This window comes from Macaca thibetana, chromosome 2 (genome assembly GCF_024542745.1).
Source record: "Macaca thibetana thibetana isolate TM-01 chromosome 2, ASM2454274v1, whole genome shotgun sequence".
Taxonomy (NCBI): domain Eukaryota; kingdom Metazoa; phylum Chordata; class Mammalia; order Primates; family Cercopithecidae; genus Macaca; species Macaca thibetana.
The window spans coordinates 62,463,014-62,477,768 of NC_065579.1; the positions used below are offsets into that span (position 1 = coordinate 62,463,014).

A 14,755-nucleotide genomic window follows, 5' to 3' on the forward strand; every position below is an offset into this window, starting at 1 on the left:
GTATCGTGATTATTATGAAGACTTCATTATAATTATCCTTCTTTAAACCCGCTCTTTATAATTTTACTATGAGCTTCTAGTGAAACAGGGCAACATATGCTTTTTTAAAAATATGAGGAATAAGAAAATAGTTACCTAGTATAAAAATGACTTTCCCTATTAGAATCTTCCTTTTCTAATTATTTTCTCTAATGTTTTTGCTGTTTTGTTGGCTAAGTAGAAAATTAAATTAGATGCCATAAAGTGGGGCTCTGCAGGCTTTTTTGACCTTGCATTTATCAGTAAGATGGTTTTGAGTCCATGCCTGTAATATACATATATTTTATTCAGAAATAGCACCGACTACTATAAAATATAATATGTATATATAAAAGATATACATATGAATAGACATTTTAAAGAATAAAATGTTTAAAATATAAATACAAGTAAAAGTTGTAATTTTTTTTATATTGTGTGGTACTTTCACCCCATTTTGAGGTCAGTTGTCAAAAACAATTAAAAATTTGATACACCCCTGCTTAGGTACCATAGAATTCCCTGAACCAGTCGCACTAATAAATACCACATGTGTATAGGGATTATTTTACAGAGTTGTTTTGAAGTCAGACAAACAGCCTTCAAGGGGAAAGGTCACTTTCTGATGACTAAAATTAGATTCCACCAAAGCAAAGGAAGAAAAAGATTATGCATCTGTTCCTTTTCCGTGGGGAAGGTTTTGATTGTAAGAAAAATGTTTCATTAAGGACCTCTGGTTTATTCAGTAGTAATAGTAAAACTGCACTCAACAGAAAACAGATCTTAGTGTTTAAGAAGAAAAGTGCAGACCTTAGCAGAATCCGAGGTGTATGCGTTCAGCCCATTATTTCCCTGCCCTGCTGTGAGCAACTTCTGATCCCCTGATAAAGAACCACAGAGCTGATTGTCTTCAGGACCAACATGGTACGCAGCATCTGAGTCAGTGTCCTCATCCATTCCACCATCACTTACCAAGAGCCCTCTCATATTCCTGGCACTGTGCGTGGCGCTAGGATCACCAGTGGGGGACTGAGCTTTCCCTCCAGGAGCTGACAGCCCCAGTGTGGGAGGCACATAAAGGAGCAAACCACATGGAACTGATGCTGCCTGGAGTGTCCAGATAGCTGGTGTGGACTTCTAAAGTGTGCAGCCATTTAGATCTTTTCCTGCCCCAGGAACGTGTACCTTAAACACGAGAGTTGTTCATGTGTACGTTCTTGGGGCAGGGAAAGATCTTAATGACACTAATGGAGAGAGAGAAAAGGAAATCGGGAAAATTTAATGTAGAATATGGCAGAAGACTGGCTCCAACTTTGTCCCAGAGCAGAGAAAATGCAGGGAAGCTGGTATTGCCTTCTGTTCCTAGGCCACTATGCACAGAATCAGGGAGCTGACAGCAGGGCGGTGAGTGGGCCCAGGGCCGGGCCAGCCGCTTGCTTCGCTTTGTTCCTCAGGGGTGCCGTCTCGAGTGTTGTGCATCCAATTATGGTGAAAGATTAGGGAGGACCCTGTGAAAAAATTAAAAGGCTGGAAGGAACAATATTTAAAGTGAAGCCACAGCTGCGCCTCATGTTTTTTTTAAAAGGTGAATGGAAATGACTGCTTGAGATAAACTGCAATAAACAGGAACACAGAATGCCAGCTGCCATTCCAGACAAGCGCTCTGCCCTCCCCACACAATTACTGAGGAAAAGCAGCCGTCGACCTCCATTAACCCTCACGTTTTCTTGCCTGCGAGGGCTGAATACGCTTGAAGAACCATGTTAAGTTACCGAAGGCTGGGACCTAGCCCCACCTCAGCCACCTGGGAAAAATCTCTTCCGCTTTGTGGGCCAGGGTCTCCTTTTCTTAAAAGGAAAGAATTAGCCTGATCGGTCTTAGATGTTATAAATGTAAAGATCCCTGGCTCGTGGTTCAGGTTTCTTATCATATCACCCTGTTGGCACAGCTCGGTTAGCCAGCCTGGTCAGGGAGTGGGTTGTTTCAGGTAACTAGAATTTCCAGTGAAATGCAAGTGTGTTAAATGTGTTTGTTGTCACACACACATGCGCACAAACGTGAACACACATATGCATACACACGCCCCTTTCCATGTCATGGTCGTCTTCTGCAGCACTCTCTACTTTGTCTCTTTCCCTTCTCCTCACTAGTTTCCTTAGGCTTCCAGTTCTCCTCATTTTCGTGTATGTGTATGGCTTTTTAAAAAATTGAGATATGATTCACACACATAAAAGCCACCATTTTAAAGTGTACACTTTGATGGTTTTTAGTATATTCATAAGGCTGTGCACACCATCGTCTAATTCCAGAATTTTTCGTCACCCCACAAAGAAACCCTGTACCCATCAGGAGTCACTCCCAAATCCTTTCTTCTCTCAGCCTCTGACAATCACTAATTCACTTTATGTATTTGTAAATGGACCTGTTCCAGATATTTCAGGCTCCTTTTCTCTCCCTTTCTCCATTCTTCTCACTACCTTCCCCACCCCTTCCTTTTAATATTAATAACAGCTACTACTTTATAAATTTTCTCTCTGTGCCAGGCACAGCGCCAAGCACTTTCTATCTAGTATTTCATTTAATTATTAAAATAACCTAAAAATAGGTATTATTTCTTTTTGCAGAAGAAGAAACTGAGGCTCAAAGAGTCTCAGTAACTCATAGTCATGTCAGAGTCAACATGTTAAGCAGGGTCTTCGTGACTCTAAATCCTCCTCCCCACCTTCTTTCTGGCCATGAGTCTGTGTCTACCTCCCCTGGATCCTAGGTCCATTCTGACACAGAAGGTTGAGGACACCAGCTTCCTGGCTGCTGATTAAGGCTTGGCTGTTTCATAACCATGCAGTAAGTGTTTGGGACTGTTGTGTTCCTGACAGTGATACTGAATGACTGTGATGGGTTTCCAGGCTTCTAAAATGGCACCTGTTAAAAATAGGTTTGCCAGATAACACTGTCTTGGGCTAAAAAGTATTCTCTGGTAGGCAATCGTGAGAAGTAGAATGAGCTCAGGTTCATTCCCAGCAGTTTGTGTTTTGGATATGGTGCTCGCAGGGGAGGAAAATCATTCAGTTTTCCACCGTATCCCTTGAGGAGTTAATGTTGAAACACCTTCTCTACAGTAGCCATCTTTGTAGACTGCACCTTAGACTCCTTTACTTTCAGCAAGGTTCCCATTCTAAGTGGCTACTGAACTTTACCGTAGGTGTTGGTTAAATACCTTTGCTTACCTTCACAATCAAAATATTCAAGTGCTATGGATTCTTGTGCAGTGGCACTTCTATCTGCCTGCTTCTGCGTATGTCGCTTCCCTATAGCATAAGAAGGAATGCAGTCAACACTAGGCAAAACCATCCTCACAGTTAGACTAATTGTAAATAAATATCTGCATTCTCTGGACTGGCATCCCAGTTCTTTTGATGTCAGCCAATACTCAAGTAAAATAGGTGTCAGAAGACGCAGGGCCCCAGAGTCCTTCCCCTTGTGTCCCCATCCTGGGCTTTAGATATCCGAGGCCAGCTCTCTCATGGGTACAGGTCCTGAGCAGTTTACGCCCAAAAGCCTTAACGTTGCCCAGCAGCCCAGGCTGTCACTTATTTAAGGAAATGTGTTCAGGCAGGTTGGTACGAGGATGCAAAGATAAGAAATTTCAACACCTTTTCAGGAAACCTGTATTTGGCAGCTCATCTTGACCTTTCTGGATGTTTAGTGTAAGTGACTGAAATGGAAAATGTCAGAAACACACAATGAAAAGAAAGTGTCCTGACTTACTATCCGTTCAGTGATGCAATTGAAAGATACTATTTTTTAACTTATATTTCCACTACCAATTAAAAAGCACTACCCAGGGCATAAAATAAGATTCAAGAATTTAAAATAACCTGCATGGTGCAAGCATTTATGCACTTGACATTCAATAGCATACAATTTCTTTTCTTGTGGAATGCTCTTTTTATATTCTGGTCTAGTGACAAATTCATGATTTGTCTCAGTGAGAAAATAATTAGAAAGTACTGTCAGTGTATTTTGGTTTTCTTTTGGCCTTTTCGTTTCAAAGAAAATTAATAACATTTACATAACAAACAAGTTCTATACTTCTGGTTCATAATGTTTAAGAGCTTCAGACTCCTCACACTGTAATGCTGCCTATAAATGTTAGAATAAAGCTGTCTTTCAAGCTGGGGAAAGAAAGAAGAGTGACTACCACTTTCCTAAAGGAAGAGAGAGCCTCAGAATCCCAGTTACATTCCCTGGCGGATGCTCCTAATGGTGATGATGCCAGATATCACTAGGCAATAGATTGCACTGAAGCAAGGGGATCATTAATTGCTTCAAAACAAGCATCCTGGTAAGGCCTTGGCAGAGGCCAGGCTGCTACAAATGAAATCCACCTGGCTCCAGAGTCTGGCCATGCCACATGGAACAGATGTATGCTCAATTACAGAAGAACCAACCCTGTGTTTCATCTAGCTACTTGATCTGCTCAATTTGTTTAAAGCTGTGGTTCTCAAAGTGCCTATGCTAGCATCATCAGCAGCATCTGGGAACTTGTTAGAAATGCACATTCTCACCTCCACCCCAGACTTTCTTGAAAAAGAAAAATAGACTGTGTATTTACAAGCCCTCCAGGTAATCCTCTTGCACAGTCAATCAAGTTTGAGAGCTATTGGCTTAAAGAAATGTGTGACAGAGAGGGGGTGTGTGTGTGTGTGTGTGTGTGTGTGTGTGTGTGTGTGTGTCTGTGCATGCGCACATGCATGCTCCTCCCTGGTCTCCACTTGGCCGACCAGTGTCCCAGCAACCCCTGGCATCCTGAGTTCCTTTCTGGGCCATGGGGGACCAGTGTATTCATCAGCTTCTGGGATGATGCAGCCCATAATCCTTAGGAAGTTTTTTGTCAATGGCAAAAAACTTTTTACCTTTTTACCATTGGTGGCAAGTATTTACTTCGTTGCTTTAACAAGCATTTCCTGAGGCCTGCAGGTAACACCAGTGTAGAAGACAGAGAAAGAGCAGTCAAGGCCTGTGAGGCCTCTTAACCTTAGAGAAGATCTGCAAAACCTCTAACCTTTTGCAATTCCTGGGGCTTATTAGAAACGCAGAGTCTCCGGCCCTGTCTCTGATTTAGAACATGCATCTTAGCAAGATCTTGAGGTGACTCATAAGTACCCTGAAGCCTGAGAAGCATTGCACCAGGTAACAACTTAGCAGTGTGAAAAAGAGGATGCTAGACGTGGTATCTGTAGGGGTTATTAGTGAATTAGTACTGAGACAATGAGCATTATAAAACAAGTACATCCAATAATTTTTAAAAGTCTATTTCAGTTCCCGTGGCAAAGAGTGAAAAGTAAGAAACAAATGCATCTGGGAGGACGGGAAGCTCAATGCGGGGAAGAGCAGAAAGACAGAAAATTGGGGGAAACACTTTTCTTTCTCCCACTCCTCCTTCCCACAACTGAATCTTGTCCAGGCCTACAACTGTTCCTGCTCCAAATCTTACATCTGCTTTTATTCCCACCTCTGTGCCTTTCTCATCTACTGGATCCCCTGATTCCCTAGGCCAGGTTTCCTTAAATCCATTCGTGCTCAGGGGAGTTTGAGGAGCCCTTTCCTCTTGGTCTGACAGGCCCTTTCCGCCTCTGTGGGTTTTATCATCTGTGCAGGACTCAGAAGGAAGCAGCTGCTTGTTGTGTCCTAAGCACCAGATGGCTTTAGGTTCAGGTTTAGGCTGTTATTTCCTGAAGTGTGTTCCTGAGAGCCCTAGAGCCCACCCCCCCCCCACCCCCACCGATTTTCCCACAAAAAATACAGTTTGTCAATTAAATAGATTTTGAAAATGCAGAAAACACCCAATTTTCCACTTGTAAATTTACGTGCAGATTAGCATGCTGAAGGCTTCTTGCTTCAGAGACACCACAATGCTGCTAGTAAGGTGGGCTGGGCCAGAGGCAGGAAGGCAGAACCTGGGGAGGGGATGCAGGAATGATCTTGGTGTGTAAGGGATGGGGCCATGCCATATGCCGAAAAAAAAGTATGGAAAGGTCCTGGGGACATATTAGATTTGAAGAGAGATGATACCTACCCATGCGGAACATTTTGCTTTTTATTTCATTACTGAATGCCCCTCTTTGTTCTTGTCCAGATTGGGGAATTGCAGTAGAACAGAGCACATCAGGAAAGGCTGAGCGTTGGTGTTCAGAGTCTACAAGTGCTCAGTGATCTGTGTTCTAAGATCATGGTGGCTTGCATGGCGTCATTGAAAGTCATTGTGAGCCTTATCTGCTCAGGCACAGCGGGTGGCAGTAGGGAATTTAGCGACAGATGAGGACAAAAACTTCCTGGGGCTGAATAGCGGTGAGTTTCTAATCATATTTTTGCTTTCATCTGGGGCTTGAATAGCTTTTCTGCCTGATAGTGATGAGCCCTATTCCTCAGTTGCCCTTTGCTTTTGCTAGCAATACCAATTTTAGATGTTGTACTTTTGTTTTATGAGGGTATTTCCCAAGGCTGTTTTAGGAGTGGACAAGGCTCTGCTTGTCATAAGTGCAACCTGACAGTGGTGTTTTGAGTCAGCCTCTTCCTTTTCCTGTACCCTTGGCTGTTTCTCACCCTGGAGCGTCTTGGGCTTGGCTGGATTGAGGGGGCTGGTGGAAGACGTATTTGCCTTGCAGGTATAATTCCTCAGAGAATAAACCGTCTTTGAAACCACACACACATATATTTTACACGTGTGGGCAACTGAAAGAAAATTAGGTTCTCATTGTTACATTTTAACATTGAGCAGTGATGGTAAGGAGAGTGGTCCTGATGAGAAGATATTTGTATTGTGGATATCTGTGGTTATGATTTAGCCTGTGGTATGTATGCTTTGCCAGTGTTTTCTCTTTTTGTGAGAAAACGTCACATCCATCTCAGGGAAGAAGTAGACCCATAACTCTCTGTGCCACATTTTATCCCCTACATGGTACCTACCATTATTATTAGTCTGAACACCTTACTCTTTCACGTGGAAAAGTGATGTGAAAAAGCAGAAAGATCTGGGATTAGAAAGCATGGACTTGGATCCTACTGCTCCTGCCTAACAGTATGGTAACCTTTCATCTCCCGCAGTTTCCTCATATTCAAAGCAGAAATTGGAGTATGAACCATAATGCTACCATCTATCACAGATTTACATTACCACAGGTCGGGTACAGCTGCTAAGTAATTTACCTAAGTTTTCTCATTTAATCTTCCAGCATCTAGTGAGATCCTTTGCCTCTGGACTGGGAAGAGTTTTCCAAGCACAAAAGCCACTGACAGCATGACAGAGGAAGCAAGCTATTGACTTAACTACATAACATTTACGGTTGAAACTCAAAAGGACAAATACTCTACTATAAAATGTTTAAAATTCTCAGACCTTAGTAGAAAAATAAGCAAAGCTAGGAATAAGTAATTCAGAGAAAAGAAAGTACAGTCACTAAAACATTTAAATATTTACTCTAACTAGTAATCAAAGAAATTAAAATATAAAAACATTACTTTTTGCCTATCAAATTTTTTAAAACCTTTTTTTTTTAAGTGAAAATTTCAGTGTTAGCCAGGATGTAGTGAAAGCTGCACCCTCTTACATTGCTGGCGGGCATGTGGATTGGAACAGCTTTTTTTGAGAGCAATGTGACAAAATGTGTCAAGAGCCTCAACAAATGTTCACACTCAGCTGATCTGCTAATTCCACTTCCAGGAACTAATCCTGAGGAAATAATCAGACATGTGGGCAGGCATTTATGTAAAGAGGCTAATTTCTGGCCGGGCACAGTGGCTCACGCTTGTAATCCCAGCACTTTGGGAGGCTGAGGCAGGCGGATCATCAGGTCAAGAGACTGAGACCATCCTGGCTGACATGGTGAAACTCCGTCTCTACTAAAAATACAAAAATTAGCTGAGCATAGTGACGCGAGCCTGTAGTCCCAGCTGCTTGGGAGGCTAAGGCAAGAGAATTGCTTGAACCTGGGAGGTGAAGGTTGCAGTGAGCCAAAATGGCGCCACTGCACTCCAGCCTGGCGACAGAGCGAGACTGCATCTCACCAAAAAAAAAAAAGAGGCTAACTTCCATGTTATTTTTAATTTAACACAACCCAAATGGCTAACCATAGAGGGTAACTCCATAGGATGGAATGATATGCAACCATTAAAGATTGTATTTTTATTCCTTTCTGGCTTTTCTGGAGGAAAAATTTTTTAAAGATTTTAAAATTATGTTTTTAAAGAATTTGAAGTGATACAAGGGCAATTCTGAAAATATAATAAACAATATGATCTCAACTTTATAAAAAGGAAAATAATACACACATATGATAAAAACTAGGAGGAAATATACTAAAATGTTAGCAATCATCTCTCTCTAAGTGGTGGGATTATGGGTGATGTTTATATTCTTTATGCTTTTCTTGATTTGTTCAGTGGTATCCAGAGACAGAAAGAGAAGGAGAGAGGGGGAAAGAGTGTATTATACAACAGTCCTCTTTAAACTGTTAATGAAGTATTCAGGTGTAAAGAACTGCAATTAATGTAAATGGAAATATTTGTAAGGCCTCTCCCAATATCTGTAGCTCTAGTTTATCAAGAAAGATAGACAAGGAATCAAGGGTATCTTCACACATTCATACCCTGGGATAAGTGTTTTCTTTAAAGCCTGTTTTAGACCCTAGGCTAATGTCGGGCCAGCGTGTGTTGAACATTAATCCTTAACATTCATGTTGCTATCTACTGATTTTATATTTGGATATTCAGCTATACTCAACAGTCTTCTGCCTGTTGAAGACTTTGGTGAGAATCTCTTTTGTCTGTGATATGGATTGAGAAATAGGTTCACTGACTGTACAAAATCTGCCTGGCAGACACGGGGATTTGAAATGAACTTGTTTTAAATAAAGGTGTCAAGTGATGTGATTCTGTTTTGGCTGGACCATCCCAAGTGCCAGCCTTGCATATTCGGAAAGGTAGTTTGCCCTAATTAAGGTTCCAAGCAGTACAGTTGCAAGTGGTTTGTGAAATAAAAGGCATTCTTGCTTCCCTCTATAACCTTATGGTTGCTTTCTTAAGGCTCGGTTTTATGCTAGCCCAGCAAAAAATAAGAACTATGAAAGCAGTCTTTCACATCTGTAAAAAAAAAAAAAATCTGTATAAAAGTAGTCTTTCACTTTATGACTGTACTACAAACACACACACACACACACACACACACACACACACACATGCTAGCTCCTAGTATGATGCAGTTTCATTGATACATGCTAAAATGGGGTGCTATATATATAGACAGAGATAATCGCTAAGTGTGTACAGTTGAAAGAATGCTTATGGTGTCCAAGGATTAAAAAGTGTGAGAGAAAAGGAGAGTAGAGATGAGGTTTCTTCGAACTAGTTCTCAAACCTGTTGAAATTAAATATCTGGCACTAGAGCCTGAGGCATTCTAATGCAGCCTATAGAAGCTGGATCTTCGGAACCACTGTCTTAGCTGTACTTTGCTGTCATGTATTTTATTCTGTGCTGTCTAGTACAATATCCACCAACCATCTGTGATGGTTGAGCTCTTGAAATGAGGTAGTGTGCCTGAGGAGCTGAATTTTTAATATTAATTAATTAATTCTTAAGTTGAAATGCAAATAGCCACATGAGACTAATAACTACCATATTAGACAGAGCAGCCTTAGCCTATTGTATACTGTCCTTCACTTGGGAATGAAGTTATTTTCAGTGCGCCCTTCCAACAGGCTGTGCCTTTTGTCATTGTGACACAGTGATGCTCTAGAACCTCCTTCTGGGAGAATGAAGGCATCACCAAGCCTTTAGTAGCCACACCCAGTCACATGACCTGCATTTTGTAATATAATTTGCTCAGTGTGGTCTTCAAGCCCTCGCTCAGTGCATGAAATGTTACTTCTCAAAGCCTTTGTCATCTCACAAAACTAAAATTTCATCCTCAGCCCAGGATTTTTGACTCATGTTGTTTGTTTTTTTGTAGTAGTTTCATTTTTAACCAAGGAAATCATTTTTAATCTTCTCCCCTGTTGTTTTAAGGGTTTAAAAGTTCAGCATGGTGAGTTTTTATGGGGCATTTAATGAGAAGCCAAGCATTGTAAACATATCCAAAGGATCACAGTAGTGTAGTTTACCAAATCCTTTTCCTATGCACACTGACCTGACCTCCCTTCAAAATATGAAACAGATGGGCCCAGTTAGAATTCTCCAGCTATTCCAGACATTATTGTCAAGGTTTCTCACATTCTAAAACCTGGTGAGATGAGGCTTGCCCTTGAATGGAACCAAGAGTCCCTGACAAGACTGTAAGCTGCATGGAGGCAGGTGCTATGTCTGTCTTGTCCTGGGTTCTCTTCTGGCCTTATTGTGGCATCTGCCAGATCCCAGAGGCTGCATGTTGGTGAAGTGAATTACTGTTCTTGCCATAGAGAAAATGGGCTGGCTAAAGGGACATGTAAAGCAGAGAGAAGACAAGATCAGGGAAAGGGCACATTTGGGATCGAAGTGATTTGATTCAGGAGAAAGTACTTGCCCTCCACAACTTTACCTATACCTAGCAGGTAAGAAGAAGAAAGATTGTAGTGACAAATAATGTAGTTCTATCCTGGTGAAAATCATTGAGTACCATGATGGTGATTACGTAGACTAGAGATTAGAATGAGCTCTGAAGAATTGAAATTCAAGCCAGAGAGACTGGTAAAATTTCAGCTTTTAATAATTCAAATGCTCTTGTGCTGCAGCCTATTTATTTGTTTTTCATCTAATGTTACAGTTCTAAGAAACTTAACAAGTTAGACTGCCTGTGGTTGTGCTATATCTGCCCACTTATCAGCAATTTTTGTTTTCTTGAAATTTTAGGCACAGAAAAATGAGAGAGAGTCTATCAGACAGAAGTTGGCACTTGGAAGCTTCTTTGATGATGGCCCAGGAATTTATACCAGCTGTAGCAAAAGTGGGAAGCCAAGCCTTTCTTCCCGGTGAGTGTTCTTTTGAGTTGAATTTCTGATATGTACACAGTGGATTTTTTCACTTGATTATTCTAATAAAAAATGGCTTTTAAATCTTCCGTAGTTTTTTTTTTTCCCCTCGCATAATGGGTTTTAGACCCTTCCCCACTTGTTTGTTCGTTTCTTTGTTGTTATTATTGTTGTTATTGGCTCATTGCCCAGCTACTTGAGGTCAGATTTTTATATTCCATTTTTTTTCTAGACACAATACTGATGTTGTACATTGATAGAGGAATCAAGCCACACTCCTAAGCAAGCTGACTTATGATTAGAGACATGTGGCAGACTACCAAATTTCCCATTAAGCAGTCACAGATCACCCAGAATCACCCCCCTGACACATTTGATTGCAATAAATACTCGTAACTGAGAAATGCAATTCCCGCTTTGATCATTCAATGTTTATTACAGTTCTTAACCTGTCCTCCAGGTGGTTTTTCTTTATCTTAATTTATTTCAGGATATCATTACTCTTTATCATAATTTATTTCAGGATATTATTGGTCATTTGCATAGCTTCTAATTCCAAGTAAGACATATTTAAATTATAATTTTATCCAAAAAACAGTGCTATAGGCCAGAGTTTCTCAAACTTTAATGTGCTTATGAATCATCTGGGGATTTTGTTAAAATGAAGACTCTGATTCAGTAGATCTAGGTGAGGCTCAAGATCCTCCATTTCTGTGAAGCCTCAGCTGTGATATTCATGCTGCCATTCCATAGGTTACTTTGATTAGTGAAAGTACAGACAGTCTGCAAAGTTAGGCATTACAAATACGGGTATTCCAAGTGATGAAAGCACGTAGAACGTTTTTACTAAGATATAGTAACTGATGACCTATCGGCATTCTCATGGTCTCCACCTCACTCCTCAAATGTCTGTTTCCTCTCAGTCTTCCTTTGGGCTAAAAGCAAATATACTCTGTTAAAATACTCAGTTATTTTACCATCATCAGCTAGGCATTGGAAACAAATTATAGTATTTATGCATCCATTTAACCAACATATTTCTTCCATGTCTTCGTGTGAGGCCTGGAACTAGGCATTTTTAAAATATCTATCTGTATTCCATATGGCTTTCAGTAAGGCTTGTACTACTGTCTTATCCTGAGAGATTCTAAATCAGCAACAATCAGAAAGCAGACACATACTCACATATACACCTATTTGTGAGGCACTGCAGGCAGATCAGTACATCAACACAAGAACGCCAGTTTCACCAGGCAGTGTTCCAGCATCTCTTCCTCAGCTGGGTGCCAGTTCTGTCTCAGAACATTCCCTTGTATTCCTACACATCCCTCCAGAACTGGATGGTCAGCCCTCCCCTTTCCCTTGGGAGCACCTCTTTCCCCTCCCAGTTAGATGTGGCAGAAGACGCTTTGGCCTAGGAACCTGGAGGTCTGAGGATTAGTCCTAGTACATTTCTAATTTTGAGACTTTAACAATTTACTTAGTTTTACCATGTCTCATTTTCTTCATTTTTGTGAAATGAGAGCATTGGACCATATCATCTTAATAGATCTCTGCCGCTGCACTCTGATATTTCCCAGAGTGCCAAAATTTCTTCTTTTAGAAGCCCAATCTGTCTGTTCAACAATATCATATCCCTGTTACAAATGAGAGGTTTTGGTTTTGAAAATCAATGATATACACACACACACACACACACACACACACACATATATATACCTATGTACATATATATAACCCATATACATGTATATGTACATAGGTATATATGGATGTATACATATATATATGTGTTTCCGTGTGTGTGTATATATGTATACTCCAGGTATATTTATATTATCCTTGTCCCACTCTCCAGAAGTAATAACTTTTTACTTCTTAACTGTTTCTTCTGGTATTTACCTACATATCTCTAAATAAAATGCTTATCTTCTTAGTTTTTATTTTAACCATCAGACTATCTACTATTAAAAAAACAGTGATTTAGCTTTTTTTATAGCCCTCCCAAAGACTCTCATCTCTTCTATTCTTCCTTTAGAGTAATTTCATAATTTAGAGTCAAATAGCTATTTAATGTTTACATTATTAAGATTATGCATTATTCATCGCTTCTCGGCCCTTTAGCTAAGATCAAGTGTAGATTATGCATTATTCTCACTGAACCATGTAGTAAACTATGGTTACTTGAGAAATTTTATTTTTTTTGTCCTGAAATTAGAATTGCCTGCTTTTTCCCCATGTACTGCATTTGTATTCCAGTGTGTGAATATACCACAATTTATTTGGCCACTCTCCTGATAATGGGCACTGGATTGTTTCAAAGGTTTTGCTCTTGTGAACAATGCTACTTACAAACATTCTTGTACATGTCTTCTGCTGTACATATGCAAGCGTTTCTCTTTGGGGCATACCTAGGGGTGGAATTACTAGGAAAATACATGAATGTTTACACTTAGAATATAATGTCAAACTGTTTTCCAACATGGTTGCAACAAGTTATACTCCTGCCATCAATGTTTCAGAGATCCTGTGGGTCCATAATGTTGCTAACATTTGATATTGCCAATTTCTTTTAAGTTTTTGTGAATTGAATAGGTATAAAATTATTTTTATTGCATATATTAGCCATATTTGTTTTCTCTTCTGTGAAGTATCTGTTTGGGTCCTATGCCAAATTGCTGTTGGATTCCTTATGCTTCTCTCATCGACTTATCGCAGTTCTTCAGTCATGATACTAATGCTTAATACATTGTATGTATTGCATATATCATCTCCCAAGTTGTAACTTGTTTTTCACTTTTTTAATATGTGTTTTATGACCATAAGTTATTAATTTTATGGGTTAATTTTATACTGAATTTTATCAAACTTTAATGGCTTTCTGTATCTTGTGTAAAAAATTTTCTTCTCCCCCAAGATCCAATAGACATTCATTAGACTTCCTACCAAGAGTTGAAAGTGTTGAGTTTTTAAAAGTCTGCAATCAATCAAAAATTGATTTCTTAATATGGGATGAAGAAGTCAAATTTGATCGTTTTCCTTATAGATAGATGACCATTTCTTTATCATATTTATTGAACAATCACTCTTTTACTCACTGATCTTATAGACTACTCCCATGGATACTGCATATTAATGGAAATATATTCTATTTCATTATTGTTTCTATCTCAGCAGCAAAATATAGTCTTAATTACAATAGCTTCAAAATAAGTCCTGATATCTGGACAGGAAAGTTCTTTTTGTTATTCTTTTTCTTCAGAAGTATGCTGCCCGTTATGGCTTTTTTTATTCCTCTACATAAACTTTAAATAATATAATCAAGTTTAATAAAATACTCTCTTGGAATTTTGAATGTAATTGCGTTGATTCTATAGACCAATTTAGGAAGCATTACATTTTCACATTGTCTTTATATCCATGAATATGGTCTGTCTTTCCATTTATTTAGATCTTATTAGATATTTCTTAATAAGGTTTTATAATTTCCCATTTAGACATATTACACATCCCTTGTTATATTTATTTCTAGATACTTGCTATTCTGATATCTTAAATTCTCTTCAATAATGCTTTCTCATTTGCTGCTGGTGAACAGAAATGCAATGAACTTTGTATACTAGTGTTATATCCAGCCACTTTGTTATTGCTTCTATTACTTCTCCACTCTCCTATTATTTCTAATAAAGTTGTCTGTAGATTCCCTGAGATTTTTGAACAATGATATCATCTACAA

The 14,755-nt window shown here is 39.5% G+C and overlaps 1 protein-coding gene across 6 annotated transcripts in view; it reads left to right on the top strand.

The window, feature by feature from the left end:
• SCHIP1 (schwannomin interacting protein 1) overlaps positions 1-14,755 on the top strand; it is an 801,755-nt gene that overhangs the window by 759,770 nt on the left and 27,230 nt on the right. For all 6 annotated transcript variants that reach the window (XM_050779862.1, XM_050779863.1, XM_050779864.1 and 3 more), the window contains one exon: positions 10,901-11,019. In XM_050779862.1, the coding sequence (XP_050635819.1) occupies positions 10,901-11,019 (119 nt within the window). The remainder of the gene's footprint in view (positions 1-10,900; positions 11,020-14,755) is intronic.